This window comes from Lampetra fluviatilis, unplaced genomic scaffold (assembly GCF_964198595.1).
Source record: "Lampetra fluviatilis unplaced genomic scaffold, kcLamFluv1.1 SCAFFOLD_492, whole genome shotgun sequence".
Taxonomy (NCBI): Eukaryota; Metazoa; Chordata; class Hyperoartia; order Petromyzontiformes; family Petromyzontidae; genus Lampetra; species Lampetra fluviatilis.
In genome coordinates this window covers 9,784-32,162 of record NW_027621635.1, presented here as the reverse complement: position 1 = coordinate 32,162, position 22,379 = coordinate 9,784, and the positions used below count along the sequence as shown (strand labels likewise).

General features: G+C 55.1%; 1 protein-coding gene across 1 annotated transcript; it reads right to left on the bottom strand.

Moving 5' to 3' along the window:
* Positions 1 to 213: 213 nt before the first annotated feature.
* Positions 214 to 21,294, bottom strand: LOC144955511 (alpha-2Db adrenergic receptor-like). Its single transcript, XM_078885705.1, has 4 exons — positions 21,011 to 21,294; positions 3,820 to 4,732; positions 1,244 to 1,479; positions 214 to 222 (listed from the first exon to the last, which is right to left on the bottom strand). Exons 2-4 carry the CDS (start codon positions 4,727 to 4,729, stop codon positions 214 to 216), a joined length of 1,155 nt encoding a protein of 384 aa, XP_078741831.1. The 5' UTR covers positions 4,730 to 4,732; positions 21,011 to 21,294.
* Positions 21,295 to 22,379: the final 1,085 nt, after the last annotated feature.

Below are 22,379 nucleotides of genomic sequence, written 5' to 3'. Positions count from 1 at the left end.
TCTACCACCACCACCACATCCCTGGAACCCGAGTCCCAGGATCTTCTTGAAGGTCCTGGCGGAAATCGCGGTTGAAGGCGGTGTAGATCTGCACCACCACCTCAACCTCCTCCACCACCACCACCACCACCACCACCACCACCATCTCTCAACCCTCTACCACCACCACCACCACCACCACCACATCTCTGGAACCCGAGTCCCAGGATCTTCTTAAAGGTCCTGGCGGAAATCGCGGTTGAAGGCGGTGTAGATTTTCACCACCACCACCTATGCACCACCACCACCACCACCTCTCAACCCACCACCACCACATCTCTGGAACCCGAGTCCCAGGATCTTCTTGAAGGTCCTGGCAGAAATCGCGGTTGAAGGCGGTGTAGATCTTCACCACCACCACTTATGCACCACCACCACCACCACCACCACCTCTCAACCCACCACCACCACCACCACCACATCTCTGGAACCCGAGTCCCAGGATCTTCTTGAAGGTCCTGGTGGAAATCGCGGTTGAAGGCGGTGTAGATCTTCACCACCACCACCTATGCACCACCACCACCGCCACCTCTCAACCCACCACCACCACCACATCTCTGGAACCCGAGTCCCAGGATCTTCTTGAAGGTCCTGGCGAAAAACGTGGTTGAAAGTGGTGTAGATCTTCTCCATCTATGCACCACCACCACCACCTCTCAACCCTCTACCTCCTCCACCACCACCACTACCACATCTCAACCCTCTACTACCACCACCACCACAACCACAACCACCACCACCACCACCACCACCGCCTCTCCTGACCCCGAGTCCCAGGATCTTCTTGAAGGCCTGGCGAAAGTCTCTGTTGAAGGCGGTGTAGATCTTCACCACCACCACCTATACACCACCACCACCTTCACCACCACCATCTCTCAACCCTCTACCTCCACCACCACCACCACCACCTATACACCACCACTACCACATATCAACCCTCTACCACCACCCCCACCACGACCACCACCACCGCCCCTCCTGACCCCGAGTCCCAGGATCTTCTTGAACGCCTGCCGAAAGTCTCGATTGAAGGCGGTGTAGATGTCCACCACCACCACCACCTATACACCACCACCACCTTCACCACCACCATCTCTCAACCCTCTACCTCCACCTCCACCACCACCTATACACCACCACCACCACCACATATCAACCCTCTACCACCACCCCCACCACGACCACCACCACCGCCCCTCCTGACCCCGAGTCCCAGGATCTTCTTGAACGCCTGCCGAAAGTCTCGATTGAAGGCGGTGTAGATGACGGGGTTGACGCCGCTGTTGCAGTAGCCGATCCAAAAGAAGAACTTGAAGAGCGAGTCGGGCACGCGACACGAGTCGGGGCACACGGCCACCAGGCAGTACGTGAAGAAGAACGGGAACCAGCAGACGATGAAAGCGCCCATCACCACCGCCAACACGGCGGTGAAACGCCTCTCTCGCGCCATGCTCATTCGCCAGCGGAGCCTCGCGCTCTGCCGCTGATGATGATGCTGCTGCTGATGATGCTGCTGATGATGCTGATGATGCTGCTGCTGATGCTCGTTCTGATTCTGACGATGCTGATGATGATTCTGATGATGCTGCTGCTGATGCTGCTGATGATGCTGATGATGCTGCTGCTGCTGCTCGTTCTGATTCTGACGATGCTGATGATGATTCTGATGATGCTGCTGCTGCTGCTGATGATGCTGCTGCTGCTGCTGATGATGTTGCTGCTCGTTCTGATTTTGGCGATGCTGATGATGATGATTCTGATGATGATCGTCATGTTGTGGATGACCGGCATGGTGATGATGATGCTCGTTCTGATGCTGATTATGATGATGATGATTCTGCTGATGATGATCGTTTTGAGGATGTTGATTCTGCTGCTGCTGCTGATGTTGACGTTTAGAATGCTGCTGATGATCACGATGATGTTGAGGATATTGAGGATGCTGCTGATGATGATGCTGATGATGATGCAGATGATGATGCTGATGATGATGCAGATGATGATGCTGTTGGAGTAGCTGTTTAGGACCTGAAACGTTGATAAGGTCACCTTCTGGAAGATTGGATGTTGCTGGCGCTGCTACTGATAGTGACGAAGGTTCGGGTGATGATTGTGATGTTGATGTTGATGTGGTGGTGGTGGTGCTAGGAGGTTTGGGTGATGGTTGTGATGTTGATGTGGTGGTGGTGGTGCTAGGAGGTTTGGGTGATGGTTGTGATGTTGATGTGGTGGTGGTGGTGCTAGGAGGTTTGGGTGATGGTTGTGATGTTGATGTGGTGGTGGTGGTGCTAGGAGGTTCGGGTGATGATTGTGATGTTGATGTGGTGGTGGTGGTGCTAGGAGGTTCGGGTGATGATTGTGATGTTGATGTGGTGGTGGTGGTGCTAGGAGGTTTGGGTGATGGTTGTGATGTTGATGTGGTGGTGGTGGTGCTAGGAGGTTCGGGTGATGATTGTGATGTTGATGTGGTGGTGGTGGTGCTAGGAGGTTCGGGTGATGATTGTGATGTTGATGTGGTGGTGGTGGTGCTAGGAGGTTTGGGTGATGGTTGTGATGTTGATGTGGTGGTGGTGGTGCTAGGAGGTTTGGGTGATGATTGTGATGTTGATGTGGTGGTGGTGGTGCTAGGAGGTTTGGGTGATGGTTGTGATGTTGATGTGGTGGTGGTAGGTTTTGATGGTAGTTGTGATGTTGATGTGGTGGTGGTGCTAGGAGGTTTGGGTGATGGTTGTGATGTTGATGTGGTGGTGGTAGGTTTTGATGGTAGTTGTGATGTTGATGTGGTGGTGGTGGTGGTGGAAGGAGGTTTGGATGGTGGTTGTGATGTTGATGTGGTGGTAGGTTTAGATGGTGGTTGTGATGTGGTGGTGATGGTGCTAGGAGGTTTGGATGGTGGTTGTGATGTTGATGTGGTAGTGGCGGTGGTAGGTTTGGATGGTGGTTGTGATGTTGATGTTGATGTGGTGGTGGTGGTGGTAGGTTTGGATGGTGGTTTTGATGTGGTGGTGGTAGGTTTGGATGGTGGTTGAGATGAGATGGTCGTGAATATGATGAGTTTGAATGGCGGTTGTGGTTTTGACAATGTGCCGGTGGTGGTGGCGGTGGCGGTGGTGGTGCAAGGTTTTGGTGGTGGTTGAGTTGGTGTGGTGGTGGTGGATGTGTTGGTGATGATAGTGACCCCACCACCATTGCCACCACCACTATCACCACTATCACTATCACCACCACCACCACCACCACTACTACTACGACTATCGCCACCACTATGACCACCACCACTGTCATCATCGCCACCACTATGACCACCACCACTGTCGTCACCGCAACCAACACCACCACCACTACCACCACCACCACTATCACCACCACCATCACCACCATCACCAACACTACAACCACCACCACTATCACCACCACTACCACCATCATCACCACCAACACTGCAACTACAACCACCACCACTATCACCACCACTATGACCTCCACCACCGCGACCACCATCACCACCACCACCCCCACCCCCACCATCACCACCACCACCATCACCACCACCACCCCCACCACGTTCATGGACCCTGCACGAAGAATCTTCAAAGTCCTCCTCCTCCTCAATCACGGCTTGAACAGAACGCCCACGTGCCCTCATCACGACCTTCCCTGCCCCATTTGGCTGCCCGCCACCACCACCGCCACCACCGCCACCACCACCACCACCACCGCCACCACCACCGCCACCACCGCCACCACCGCCACCACCGCCACCACCACCACCGCCGCCACCGCCACCACCACCGCCACCGTGCGTGCGCCCGCCTCGCTTGAGCGTGTCTCTGGCGACGCGGTAGATGCGCACGTAGACCAAGATCATGACGAGGCACGGGGCGAAGAAAGAACACGTGGACGAGGCCAGCACGTACCACGTGTCCGCGTTGAGCTCGCACGACACGTGACCCGCCATCTCTGTGACGTCACCGCCGCCGCCATCTTGGCCGCCATCTTGGCCGCCATCTTGGCCGCCATCTTGGCCGCCATTTTCGCCACCACCGCCGCCGCCCACGATCGGTGTGATCAACGGCGGGAACGACACCAGCGCAGAAACGATCCACACGGCGGCCAGGGCCGCCCCGACCCTCCGTGGAGTCCTCCTGGCGGCGTGGGCCACGGGTCTCGTGACGGCGCAGCAACGATCCAGGCTGATGGCGCCCAGGTGGGCGATGGAGGCCGTGCACAGGAGGACGTCGAGGGCGAGGTACGGCCGACACCAGCCGGCGCCCAGTGGCCACTCGCCGGCGAGTTCGTTGGCGAGCGACAGGGGAACGACGACCAGCGCGACCAGGACGTCGGCCGCGGCCAGGGACACCAGCAGGAGGTTCTGCGGGGCCCTGAGGGCCCGGGAAGGCCCGCGAAGGACCGCGGCCGCAACCAGAGCGTTGCCGAAGACGGTGAGGACCACGGCGCAAGCTGCCAGCGTCGATAGGAGAGCCACGGACGAGGCCGAGTAGCCGGATGAGGTGGTGGTGGTGGCGGTGGTGGTGGTGGAGGTTGGTGACTCGGGCAGAGGATGGGAAGAGGGGGGGACCAGGAGGTGATGGAGGAGGCACTGGGTCAGGCTGGTGTTGCAGGATGATAGGCGAGTGGCGGTGAGGAAGGGAGGTCGCGTTGATGGCGGTGGTGGTGGTGGTGAGTCCATGTCCTGGGCGGTGAGGGGAGGGGGGAGTGTGAGAGGCGTGGACTCGCTAGGAGAGGCAGAGACTCACTCAGAGAGGCAGAGACTCACTCAGAGAGGCAGAGACTCACTCAGAGAGCCATAGACTCACTCACTCGGAGAGTCGTAGACTCACTCACACAGAGAGGCACAGACTCCCTCACTCGGAGAGTCGTAGACTCACTCACTCAGAGAGGCAGAGACTCACTCAGAGAGACATAGACTCACTCACTCGGAAAGTCGTAGACTCACTCACACAGAGAGCAATAGACTCACTCACTCAGAGAGGCATAGACTCACTCACTCAGAGAGGCAGAGACTCACTCGGAGAGACATAGACTCACTCACTCGGAGAGTCGTAGACTCACTCAGAGAGACATAGACTCACTCACACAGAGAGGCATAGACTCACTCGGAGAGACCCATAGACTCACTCACGCAGAGAGCCATAGACTCACTCACACAGAGAGCCATAGACTCACTCACACAGAAACCCATAGACTCACTCACACAGAGACCCATAGACTCACACAGAGACCCATAGACTCACACAGAAACCCATAGACTCACTCACACAGAGACCCATAGACTCACTCACACAGAGAGCCATAGACTCACACAGAGACCCATAGACTCATCACGACACAGAGACCCATAGACTCACGCCACACAGAGACCCATAGACTCATCACACAGAGACCCATAGACTCATCACCACACAGAGACCCATAGACTCACCACCACAAAGAGACCCATAGACTCATCACACAGAGACCCACAGACTCATCACCACACAGAGACCCATAGACTCATCACGACACAGAGACCCATAGACTCATCACCACACAGAGACCCACAGACTCATCACACAGAGACCCACAGACTCATCACCACACAGAGACCCATAGACTCACCACCACACAGAGACCCATAGACTCATCACACAGAGACCCACAGACTCATCACCACACAGAGACCTATAGACTCAACACCACCCAGAGACCCATAGACTCACCACGCAGAGACCCATAGATTCACCACCACACAGAGACCCACAGACTCACCACCACACAGAGACCCACAGACTCATCACCACACAGAGACCCATAGACTCACCACCACACAGAGACCCATAGACTCATCACCACACAGAGACCCATAGACTCACCACCACACAGAGACCCACAGACTCACCACCACACAGAGACACACAGACTCACCATCACACAGAGACCCACAGACTCACCACCACACAGAGACCCACAGACTCACCACCACACAGAGACCCATAGACTCACCACCACACATAGACCCATAGACTCACCACCACACAGAGACCCACAGACTCATCACCACCCAGAGATCCATAGACTCATCACCACACAGAGACCCATAGACTCACCACCACACATAGACCCATAGACTCACCACCACACAGAGACCCATAGACTCATCACCACCCAGAGATCCATAGACTCACCACCACACAGAGACCCATAGACTCACCACCACACATAGACCCATAGACTCACCACCACACAGAGACCCATAGACTCATCACCACCCAGAGATCCATAGACTCATCACCACACAGAGACCCATAGACTCATCACCACACAGAAACCCATAGACTCATCACCACACAGAGACCCATAGACTCATCACCACACAGAGACCCACAGACTCACCACCACACAGGGACCCATAGACTCATCACCACACAGATACCCATAGACTCATCACCACCCAGAGACCCATAGACTCATCACCACACAGATACCCATAGACTCACCACCACACAGAGACCCATAGACTCACCACCACACAGAGACCCACAGACTCATCACCACACAGAGACCCACACTCACCCCACAGAGACCCACAGACTCACCACCACACAAAGACCCACAGACTCATCACCACACAGAGACCCATAGACTCATCACCACACAGAGACCCACAGACTCACCACCACACAGAGACCCACAGACACACCACCACACAGAGACCCAAAGACTCACCACCACACAGAGACCCATAGACTCGCTACCACACAGAGACCCATAGACTCATCATCACACAAAGACCCACAAACTCACCACCACACAGAGACCCACAGACTCACCACGCAGAGACCCATAGACTCACCACCACCACCACCACCACCACACAGAGACCCACAGACTCACCACCACACAGAGACCCACAGACTCACCACCACACAGAGACCCACAGACTCACCATCACACAGAGACCCATAGACTCACCACCACACAGGGACCCATAGACTCATCACCACACAGAGACCCATAGACTCATCACCACACAGAGACCCATAGACTCATCACCACACAGAGACCCATAGACTCATCACCACACAGATACCCATAGACTCATCACCACACAGAAACCCATAGACTCACCACCACACAGGGACCCATAGACTCATCACCACACAGAAACCCATAGACTCACCACCACACAGAGATCCATAGACTCATCACCACACAGAGACCCATAGACTCACCACCACACAAAGACCCACATACTCACCACCACACAGAGACCCATAGACTCATCACCACACAGAGACCCACAGACTCACCACACAGAGACCCACAGACTCATCACCACACAAAGACCCATAGACTCACCACCACACAGAGACCCATAGACTCATCACCACACAGAGACCCATAGACTCACCACCACACAGAGACCCACAGATTCACCACCACACAGAGACCCATAGACTCACCACCACACAGAGACCCACACTCACCACACAGAGACCCACAGACTCATCACCACCACACAGAGACACCCACAGACTCACCACCACACAGAGACCCACAGACTCACCACCACACAGAGACCCATAGACTCACCACCACACAGAGACCCACAGACTCATCACCACCACACAGAGACCCATAGACTCACCACCACACAGAGACCCATAGACTCACCACCACCACACAGAGACCCACAGACTCACCACCACACAGAGACCCACAGACTCATCACCACCACACAGAGACCCACAGACTCATCACCACACAGAGACCCACAGACTCATCACCACCACACAGAGACCCACAGACTCATCACCACCACACAGAGACCCATAGACTCACCACCACACAGAGACCCACAGACTCATCACCACCACACAGAGACCCACAGACTCACCACCACACAGAGACCCATAGACTCACCACCACACAGAGACCCACAGACTCATCACCACCACACAGAGACCCACAGACTCATCACCACCACACAGAGACCCATAGACTCACCACCACACAGAGACCCACAGACTCATCACCACCACACAGAGACCCACAGACTCACCACCACACAGAGACCCATAGACTCACCACCACACAGAGACCCATAGACTCACCACCACACAGAGACCCATAGACTCACCACACAGAGACCCACAGACTCATCACCACCACACACAGACACCCACAGACTCACCACCACACAGAGACCCATAGACTCATCACCACACAGAGACCCACACTCACCACACAGAGACCCACAGACTCATCGCCACCACACAGAGACACCCACAGACTCACCACCACACAGAGACCCACAGACTCATCACCACACAGAGACCCACAGACTCACCACCACACAGAGACCCACAGACTCATCACCACACAGAAACCCACACTCACCACACAGAGACCCACAGACTCACCACCACACAGAGACCCACAGACTCACCACCACACAGAGACCCATAGACTCACCCCCACACAGAAACCCACACTCACCACACAGAGACCCACAGACTCATCACCACACAGAGACCCACAGACTCACCACCACACAGAGACCCATAAACTCACCCCCACACAGAGACCCACAGACTCACCACCACACAGAGACCCACAGACTCATCACCACACAGAAACCCAAAGACTCACCACCACACAGAGACCCATAGACTCACCACCACACAGAGACCCACAGACTCATCACCACCACACAGAGACCCATAGACTCACCACCACACAGAGACCCATAGACTCATCACCACACAGAAACCCAAAGACTCACCACCACACAGAGACCCACACTCACCACACAGAGACCCACAGACTCACCACCACACAAAGACCCACAGACTCATCACCACCACACAGAGACCCATAGACTCACCACCACACAGAGACCCACAGACTCACCACCACACAGAGACCCATAGACTCACCACCACACAGAGACCCATAGACTCACCACCACACAGAGACCCACACTCACCACACAGAGACCCACAGACTCATCACCACCACACAGAGACACCCACAGACTCACCACCACACAGAGACCCATAGACTCGCCACCACACAGAGACCCACGCTCACCACACAGAGACACCCACAGACTCACCACCACACAGAGACCCACAGACTCACCACCACACAGAGACCCACAGACTCATCACCACACAGAAACCCATAGACTCACCACCACACAGAGACCCACACTCACCACACAGAGACCCACAGACTCATCACCACACAGAGACCCACACTCACCACACAGAGACCCACAGACTCACCACCACACAGAGACCCACAGACTCATCACCACACAGAGACCCACACTCACCACACAGAGACCCACAGACTCACCACCACACAGAGACCCACACTCACCACACAGAGACCCACAGACTCACCACCACACAGACACCCACAGACTCACCACCACACAGAGACCCACAGACTCACCACCACACAGAGACCCACAGACTCACCACCACACAGAGACCCACAGACTCACCACCACACAGAGACCCATAGACTCACCACCACACAGAGACCCACAGACTCACCACCACACAGAGACCCACAGACTCACCACCACACAGAGACCCACAGACTCACCACCACACAGAGACCCATAGACTCACCACCACACAGAGACCCACAGACTCATCACCACCACACAGAGACCCATAGACTCACCACCACACAGAGACCCATAGACTCACCACCACCACACAGAGACCCACAGACTCACCACCACACAGAGACCCACAGACTCATCACCACCACACAGAGACCCACAGACTCATCACCACACAGAGACCCACAGACTCATCACCACCACACAGAGACCCATAGACTCACCACCACACAGAGACCCACAGACTCATCACCACCACACAGAGACCCACAGACTCATCACCACCACACAGAGACCCATAGACTCACCACCACACAGAGACCCACAGACTCATCACCACCACACAGAGACCCACAGACTCACCACCACACAGAGACCCATAGACTCACCACCACACAGAGACCCATAGACTCACCACCACACAGAGACCCATAGACTCACCACACAGAGACCCACAGACTCATCACCACCACACAGAGACACCCACAGACTCACCACCACACAGAGACCCATAGACTCATCACCACACAGAGACCCACACTCACCACACAGAGACCCACAGACTCATCGCCACCACACAGAGACACCCACAGACTCACCACCACACAGAGACCCACAGACTCATCACCACACAGAGACCCACGCTCACCACACAGAGACACCCACAGACTCACCACCACACAGAGACCCACAGACTCATCACCACACAGAAACCCACACTCACCACACAGAGACCCACAGACTCACCACCACACAGAGACCCACAGACTCACCACCACACAGAGACCCATAGACTCACCCCCACACAGAAACCCACACTCACCACACAGAGACCCACAGACTCATCACCACACAGAGACCCACAGACTCACCACCACACAGAGACCCATAGACTCACCCCCACACAGAGACCCACAGACTCACCACCACACAGAGACCCACAGACTCATCACCACACAGAAACCCAAAGACTCACCACCACACAGAGACCCATAGACTCACCACCACACAGAGACCCACAGACTCATCACCACCACACAGAGACCCATAGACTCACCACCACACAGAGACCCATAGACTCACCACCACACAGAGACCCACAGACTCATCACCACACAGAAACCCAAAGACTCACCACCACACAGAGACCCACACTCACCACACAGAGACCCACAGACTCACCACCACACAAAGACCCACAGACTCATCACCACCACACAGAGACCCATAGACTCACCACCACACAGAGACCCACAGACTCACCACCACACAGAGACCCATAGACTCACCACCACACAGAGACCCATAGACTCACCACCACACAGAGACCCACACTCACCACACAGAGACCCACAGACTCATCACCACCACACAGAGACACCCACAGACTCACCACCACACAGAGACCCATAGACTCGCCACCACACAGAGACCCACGCTCACCACACAGAGACACCCACAGACTCACCACCACACAGAGACCCACAGTCTCACCACCACACAGAGACCCACAGACTCATCACCACACAAAAACCCATAGACTCACCACCACACAGAGACCCACACTCACCACACAGAGACCCACAGACTCATCACCACACAGAGACCCACAGACTCACCACCACACAGAGACCCACACTCACCACACAGAGACCCACAGACTCACCACCACACAGACACCCACAGACTCACCACCACACAGAGACCCACAGACTCACCACCACACAGAGACCCACAGATTCACCACCACACAGAGACCCACAGACTCACCACCACACAGAGACCCACAGACTCACCACCACACAGAGACCCACAGACTCACCACCACACAGAGACCCACAGACTCACCACCACACAGAGACCCACAGACTCACCACCACACAGACACCCACAGACTCACCACCACACAGAGACCCATAGACTCACCACCACACAGAGACCCACACTCACCCCACAGAGACCCACAGACTCACCACCACACAGAGACCCACAGACTCACCACCACACAGACACCCACAGACTCACCACCACACAGAGACCCACACTCACCACACAGAGACCCATAGACTCACCACCACACAGAGACCCACAGACTCACCACCACACAGAGACCCACAGACTCACCACCACACAGAGACCCACAGACTCACCACCACACAGACACCCACAGACTCACCACCACACAGAGACCCATAGACTCACCACCACACAGAGACCCACACTCACCCCACAGAGACCCACAGACTCACCACCACACAGAGACCCACAGACTCACCACCACACAGAGACCCACAGACTCACCACCACACAGAGACCCACAGACTCACCACCACACAGAGACCCACACTCACCACACAGAGACCCACAGACTCACCACCACACAGAGACCCACAGACTCATCACCACACAGAGACCCATAGACTCACCACCACACAGAGACCCACAGACTCACCACCACACAGAGACCTATAGACTCATCACCACACAGAGACCCACAGACTCACCATCACACAGAGACCCACAGACTCACCACCACACAGAGACCCACACTCACCACACAGAGACCCACAGACTCACCACCACACAGACACCCACAGACTCACCACCACACAGAGACCCATAGACTCACCACCACACAGAGACCCACACTCACCACACAGAGACCCACAGACTCACCACCACACAGACACCCACAGACTCACCACCACACAGAGACCCATAGACTCACCACCACACAGAGACCCACACTCACCACACAGAGACCCACAGACTCACCACCACACAGAGACCCACAGACTCATCACCACCACACAGAGACCCACAGACTCATCACTACCACACAGAGACCCATAGACTCACCACCACACAGAGACCCACAGACTCATCACCACCACACAGAGACCCACAGACTCACCACCACACAGAGACCCATAGACTCACCACCACACAGAGACCCATAGACTCACCACCACACAGAGACCCATAGACTCACCACACAGAGACCCACAGACTCATCACCACCACACAGAGACACCCACAGACTCACCACCACACAGAGACCCATAGACTCATCACCACACAGAGACCCACACTCACCACACAGAGACCCACAGACTCATCGCCACCACACAGAGACACCCACAGACTCACCACCACACAGAGACCCACAGACTCATCACCACACAGAGACCCACGCTCACCACACAGAGACACCCACAGACTCACCACCACACAGAGACCCACAGACTCATCACCACACAGAAACCCACACTCACCACACAGAGACCCACAGACTCACCACCACACAGAGACCCACAGACTCACCACCACACAGAGACCCATAGACTCACCCCCACACAGAAACCCACACTCACCACACAGAGACCCACAGACTCATCACCACACAGAGACCCACAGACTCACCACCACACAGAGACCCATAGACTCACCCCCACACAGAGACCCACAGACTCACCACCACACAGAGACCCACAGACTCATCACCACACAGAAACCCAAAGACTCACCACCACACAGAGACCCATAGACTCACCACCACACAGAGACCCACAGACTCATCACCACCACACAGAGACCCATAGACTCACCACCACACAGAGACCCATAGACTCACCACCACACAGAGACCCACAGACTCATCACCACACAGAAACCCAAAGACTCACCACCACACAGAGACCCACACTCACCACACAGAGACCCACAGACTCACCACCACACAAAGACCCACAGACTCATCACCACCACACAGAGACCCATAGACTCACCACCACACAGAGACCCACAGACTCACCACCACACAGAGACCCATAGACTCACCACCACACAGAGACCCATAGACTCACCACCACACAGAGACCCACACTCACCACACAGAGACCCACAGACTCATCACCACCACACAGAGACACCCACAGACTCACCACCACACAGAGACCCATAGACTCGCCACCACACAGAGACCCACGCTCACCACACAGAGACACCCACAGACTCACCACCACACAGAGACCCACAGTCTCACCACCACACAGAGACCCACAGACTCATCACCACACAGAAACCCATAGACTCACCACCACACAGAGACCCACACTCACCACACAGAGACCCACAGACTCATCACCACACAGAGACCCACAGACTCACCACCACACAGAGACCCACACTCACCACACAGAGACCCACAGACTCACCACCACACAGACACCCACAGACTCACCACCACACAGAGACCCACAGACTCACCACCACACAGAGACCCACAGATTCACCACCACACAGAGACCCACAGACTCACCACCACACAGAGACCCACAGACTCACCACCACACAGAGACCCACAGACTCACCACCACACAGAGACCCACAGACTCACCACCACACAGAGACCCACAGACTCACCACCACACAGACACCCACAGACTCACCACCACACAGAGACCCATAGACTCACCACCACACAGAGACCCACACTCACCCCACAGAGACCCACAGACTCACCACCACACAGAGACCCACAGACTCACCACCACACAGACACCCACAGACTCACCACCACACAGAGACCCACACTCACCACACAGAGACCCATAGACTCACCACCACACAGAGACCCACAGACTCACCACCACACAGAGACCCACAGACTCACCACCACACAGAGACCCACAGACTCACCACCACACAGACACCCACAGACTCACCACCACACAGAGACCCATAGACTCACCACCACACAGAGACCCACACTCACCCCACAGAGACCCACAGACTCACCACCACACAGAGACCCACAGACTCACCACCACACAGAGACCCACAGACTCACCACCACACAGAGACCCACACTCACCACACAGAGACCCACAGACTCACCACCACACAGAGACCCACAGACTCATCACCACACAGAGACCCATAGACTCACCACCACACAGAGACCCACAGACTCACCACCACACAGAGACCTATAGACTCATCACCACACAGAGACCCACAGACTCACCATCACACAGAGACCCACAGACTCACCACCACACAGAGACCCACACTCACCACACAGAGACCCACAGACTCACCACCACACAGACACCCACAGACTCACCACCACACAGAGACCCATAGACTCACCACCACACAGAGACCCACACTCACCACACAGAGACCCACAGACTCACCACCACACAGACACCCACAGACTCACCACCACACAGAGACCCATAGACTCACCACCACACAGAGACCCACACTCACCACACAGAGACCCACAGACTCACCACCACACAGAGACCCACGCTCACCACATAGAGACCCACAGACTCACCACCACACAGAGACCCATAGACTCACCACCACACAGAGACCCACAGACTCACCACCACACAGAGACCCATAGACTCACCACCACACAGAGACCCACACTCACCACACAGAGACCCACAGACTCACCACCACACAGAGACCAACAGACTCACCACCACACAGAGACCCACACTCACCACACAGAGACCCACAGACTCACCACCACACAGACACCCACAGACTCACCACCACACAGAGACCCACAGACTCACCACCACACAGAGACCCACAGATTCACCACCACACAGAGACCCACAGACTCACCACCACACAGAGACCCACAGACTCACCACCACACAGAGACCCATAGACTCACCACCACACAGACACCCACAGACTCACCACCACACAGAGACCCACAGACTCACCACCACACAGAGACCCACAGACTCACCACCACACAGACACCCACAGACTCACCACCACACAGAGACCCATAGACTCACCACCACACAGAGACCCACACTCACCCCACAGAGACCCACAGACTCACCACCACACAGAGACCCACAGACTCACCACCACACAGAGACCCACAGACTCACCACCACACAGAGACCCACACTCACCACACAGAGACCCATAGACTCACCACCACACAGAGACCCACAGACTCACCACCACACAGAGACCCACAGACTCACCACCACACAGAGACCCACAGACTCACCACCACACAGACACCCACAGACTCACCACCACACAGAGACCCATAGACTCACCATCACACAGAGACCCACACTCACCCCACAGAGACCCACAGACTCACCACCACACAGAGACCCACAGACTCACCACCACACAGAGACCCACAGACTCACCACCACACAGAGACCCACAGACTCACCACCACACAGAGACCCACAGACTCATCACCACACAGAGACCCATAGACTCACCACCACACAGAGACCCACAGACTCACCACCACACAGAGACCTATAGACTCATCACCACACAGAGACCCACAGACTCACCATCACACAGAGACCCACAGACTCACCACCACACAGAGACCCACACTCACCACACAGAGACCCACAGACTCACCACCACACAGAGACCCACAGACTCACCACCACACAGAGACCCACAGACTCACCACCACACAGACACTCACAGACTCACCGCCACACAGAAACCCATAGACTCACCACCACACAGAGACCCACAATCACCACACAGAGACCCACAGACTCACCACCACACAGACACCCACAGACTCACCACCACACAGAGACCCATAGACTCACCACCACACAGAGACCCACACTCACCACACAGAGACCCATAGACTCACCACCACACAGAGAGACACATACACAGACTCATCACCACACAGAGACCCACAGACTCACCACCACACAGAGACCCACACTCACCACACAGAGACCCACAGACTCACCACCACACAGAGACCCACAGACTCACCACCACATAGAGACCCACAGACTCACCACCACACAGAGACCCATAGACTCACCACCACACAGAGACCCACAGACTCACCACCACACAGAGACCCACAGACTCACCACCACACAGAGACCCACAGACTCACCACCACACAGAGACCCACAGATTCACCACCACACAGAGACCCATAGACTCATCACCACACAGAGACCCACAGACTCACCACCACACAGAGACCCACACTCACCACACAGAGACCCACAGACTCACCACCACACAGACACCCACAGACTCACCACCACACAGAGACCCACAGACTCACCACCACACAGAGACCCACAGATTCACCACCACACAGAGACCCATAGACTCATCACCACACAGAGACCCACAGACTCACCACCACACAGAGACCCACAGACTCACCACCACACAGACACCCACAGACTCACCACCACACAGAGACCCACAGACTCACCACCACACAGAGACCCACAGACTCACCACCACACAGAGACCCATAGACTCATCACCACACAGAGACCCACAGACTCATCACCACACAGAGACCCACAGACTCATCACCACACAGAGACCCACAGACTCACCACCACACAGAGACCCACAGACTCACCACCACACAGAGACCCACAGACTCATCACCAAACAGAGACCCACAGACTCATCACCACACAGAGACCCACAGACTCATCACCACACAGAGACCCACAGACTCATCACCACACAGAGACCCATAGACTCACCACCACACAGAGACCCACACTCACCACACAGAGACCCACAGACTCACCACCACACAGACACCCACAGACTCACCACTACACAGAGACCCATAGACTCACCACCACACAGAGACCCACACTCACCACACAGAGACCCACAGACTCACCACCACACAGAGACACACAGACTCACCACCACACAGAGACCCACACTCACCACACAGAGACCCATAAACTCACCACCACACAGAGACCCACAGACTCACCACCACACAGAGACCCACAGACTCACCACCACACAGAAACCCATAGACTCACCACCACACAGAGACCCATAGACTCATCACCACACAGAGACCCACAGACTCACCACCACACAGAGACCCACAGACTCACCACCACACAGAGACCCATAGACTCACCACCACACAGAGACCCATAGACTCACCACCACACAGAGACCCACAGACTCACCACCACACAGACACCCACAGACTCACCACCACACAGAGACCCACAGACTCACCACCACACAGAGACCCACAGACTCACCACCACCACACAGAGACCCACCACCACACAGAGACCCACACTCACCACACAGAGACCCACAGACTCACCACCACACATAGACCCACAAACTCACCACCACACAGAGACACCCACAGACTCACCACCACACAGAGACCCACAGACTCATCACCACACAGAGACCCACAGACTCACCACCAAACAGAGACCCACAGACTCACCACCACACAGAGACCCACAAACTCACCACCACACAGAGACCCACAGACTCACCACCAAACAGAGACCCACAGACTCATCACCACACAGAGACCCATAGACTCACCACCACACAGAGACCCACACTCACCACACAGAGACCCACAGACTCACCACCACACAGAGACCCACAGACTCACCACCACACAGAGACCCATAGACTCGCCACCACACAGAGACCCACGCTCACCACACAGAGACCCACAGACTCACCACCACACAGAGACCCACAGACTCACCACCACACAGAGACCCACAGACTCACCACCACACAGAGACCCATAGACTCATCACCACACAGAGACCCACAGACTCACCACCACACAGAGACCCATAGACTCACCACCACACAGAGACCCACAGACTCACCACCACACAGAGACCCATAGACTCACCACCACACAGAGACCCACAGACTCATCACCACACAGAGACCCATAGACTCACCACCACACAGAGACCCACAGACTCACCACCACACAGAGACACCCACAGACTCACCACCACACAGAGACTCACAGACTCACCACCACACAGAGACCCACACTCACCACACAGAGACCCACAGACTCACCACCACCACACAGAGACACCCACAGACTCACCACCACACAGAGACCCATAGACTCACCACCACACAGAGACCCACAGACTCACCACCAAACAGAGACCCACAGACTCATCACCACACAGAGACCCACAGACTCACCACCACACAGAGACCCACAGACTCACCACCACACAGAGACCCACAGACTCACCACCACACAGAGACTCACAGACTCACCACCACACAGAGACACCCACAGACTCACCACCACACAGAGACTCACACTCACCACACAGAGACCCACAGACTCACCACCACACAGAGACCCACAGACTCACCACCACACAGAGACCCACAGACTCACCACCACACAGAGACCCACAGACTCACCACCACACAGAGACCCACAGACTCACCACCACACAGAGACCCACAGACTCACCACCACACAGAGACCCACAGACTCATCACCACCACACAGAGACCCACAGACTCACCACCACACAGAGACCCACAGACTCACCACCACACAGAGACCCACAGACTCATCACCACCACACAGAGACCCACAGACTCATCACCACACAGAGACCCATAGACTCATCACCACACAGAGACCCACAGACTCACCACCACACAGAGACCCATAGACTCACCACCACACAGAGACCCACAGACTCATCACCACCACACAGAGACCCACAGACTCATCACCACCACACAGAGACCCACAGACTCACCACCACACAGAGACCCACAGACTCACCACCACACAGAGACCCACAGACTCATCACCACCACACAGAGACCCACAGACTCACCACCACACAGAGACCCACAGACTCATCACCACACAGAGACCCACAGACTCACCACCACACAGAGACCCACAGACTCACCACCACACAGAGACCCACAGACTCACCACCACACAGAGACCCATAGACTCACCACCACACAGAGACCCACAGACTCACCACCACACAGAGACCCACAGACTCATCACCACCACACAGAGACCCACAGACTCATCACCACCACACAGAGACCCACAGACTCACCACCACACAGAGACCCACAGACTCACCACCACACAGAGACCCACAGACTCATCACCACCACACAGAGACCCACAGACTCATCACCACCACACAGAGACCCACAGACTCACCACCACACAGAGACCCACAGACTCACCACCACACAGAGACCCACAGACTCATCACCACCACACAGAGACCCACAGACTCACCACCACACAGAGACCCACAGACTCATCACCACCACACAGAGACCCACAGACTCACCACCACACAGAGACCCACAGACTCATCACCACCACACAGAGACCCACAGACTCACCACCACACAGAGACCCACAGACTCACCACCACCACACAGAGACCCACAGACTCACCACCACACAGAGACCCACAGACTCACCACCACACAGACACCCACAGACTCACCACCACACAGAGACCCATAGACTCACCACCACACAGAGACCCACACTCACCACCACACAGAGACCCACATACTCACCACCACACAGAGACCCATAGACTCACCACCACACAGAGACCCATAGACTCATCACCACACAGAGACCCATAGACTCACCACCACACAGAGACCCATAGACTCACCACCACACAGAGACCCATAGACTCACCACACAGAGACCCACAGACTCACCACCACACAGAGACCCACAGACTCACCACCACACAGAGACCCATAGACTCACCACACAGAGACCCACAGACTCATCACCACACAGAGACCCACAGACTCATCACCACACAGAGACCCATAGACTCATCACCACACAGAGACCCACAGACTCACCACCACACAGAGACCCACAGACTCATCACGACACAGAGACCCACAGACTCACCACCACACAGAGACCCACAGACTCACCACCACACAGAGACCCACAGACTCACCACCACACAGAGACCCATAGACTCACCACCACACAGAGACCCATAGACTCACCACCACACAGAGACCCACACTCACCACACAGAGACCCACAGACTCACCACCACACAGAGACCCATAGACTCACCACCACACAGAGACCCACACTCACCACACAGAGACCCACAGACTCACCACCACACAGACACCCACGGACTCACCACCACACAGAGACCCATAGACTCACCACCACACAGAGACCCACACTCACCACACAGAGACCCACAGACTCACCACCACACAGAGACCCATAGACTCACCACCACACAGAGACCCACACTCACCACACAGAGACCCACAGACTCACCACCACACAAACACCCACGGACTCATCACCACACAGAGACCCACAGACTCATCACCACCACACAGAGACCCACAGACTCACCACCACACAGAGACCCACAGACTCATCACCACACAGAGACTCACGTACAAACAGCATAAAGGGCTCACCTATGGTTTCAAAGCGCCCGCTGGAGATGCAGGTTCGAGTGGTCACAATCCATCACGATCATCATCATCATCATGATCAGCACCACCACCAGCAGCAGCATCAGCATCATCATCAGCGATACTAATTCGTGATGTGGGCGTTTGAAAGTCATCGTGATAGGTCCATGTGAGAGCTGATGATGATGCTGCTGATTCTGCTGATGATGATGCTGCTGATGATGATCATATTGAGGACTTTGTGAGTGGCCCTTGAGCGGTTTGTGATGGTGATGATGATGTTGCTGATGATGATGCTGCTGCTGATGATGCTGATGATGATGTTGCTGATGATGATGCTGCTGCTGATGATGCTGCTGATGATGATGCTGATGATGATGCTGATGATGATGTTGCTGTTGCTGATGATGTTGTTGCTGCTGATGATGTTGTTGCTGATGATGATGCTGATGATGATGCTGCTGATGATGCTGCTGCTGATGATGCTGCTGCTGATGATGTTGCTGATGATGATGCTGATGATGATGATGATGCTGATGATGATGTTGCTGCTGCTGATGATGTTGCTGATGATGATGTTGCTGATGATGATGCTGATGATGCTGCTGTTGCTGCTGATGATGTTGCTGATGATGATGCTGATGATGATGATGATGCTGATGATGATGTTGCTGCTGATGATGATGCTGCTGCTGATGATGCTGCTGATGATGATGCTGATGATGCTGCTGTTGCTGCTGCTGATGATGCTGCTGATGATGCTGCTGATGATGATGCTGCTGATGATGCTGCTGATGTTGATGCTGCTGATGATGCTGCTGATGCTGCTGATGATGCTGCTGATGATGATGTTGCTGATGATGATGCTGCTGATGATGCTGATGATGCTGCTGATGATGTTGCTGATGTTGATGCTGCTGATGATGCTGCTGATGATGATGCTGCTGATGATGCTGATGATGATGATGCTGATGATGCTGATGCTGATGATGATGTTGCTGATGATGTTGCTGCTGATGATGATGATGTTGCTGATGATGATGTTGCTGATGATGATGTTGCTGATGATGATGATGATGTTGCTGATGATGATGTTGCTGCTGATGATGTTGCTGATGATGATGTTGCTGCTGATGATGTTGCTGATGATGATGATGATGTTGCTGATGATGATGTTGCTGCTGATGATGTTGCTGATGATGTTGCTGCTGATGATGATGTTGCTGCTGATGATGTTGCTGATGATGATGTTGCTGCTGCTGATGATGTTGCTGCTGATGATGATGCTGCTGATGATGATGTTGCTGATGATGATGATGTTGCTGATGATGATGATGTTGCTGATGATGATGTTGCTGCTGCTGCTGCTGCT

Excerpts from the sequence above, each read along its gene's own strand:
- LOC144955511 (XM_078885705.1), bottom strand. The coding sequence starts at position 4,729 with ATGGACTCACCACCACCACCACCGCCATCAACGCGACCTCCCTTCCTC. Across the intron at positions 1,480-3,819 it reads CGGTGGCGGTGGTGGTGGCG|AGAGGCGTTTCACCGCCGTG; the intron begins GTGGCGGCGGTG and ends GCATGGCGCGAG.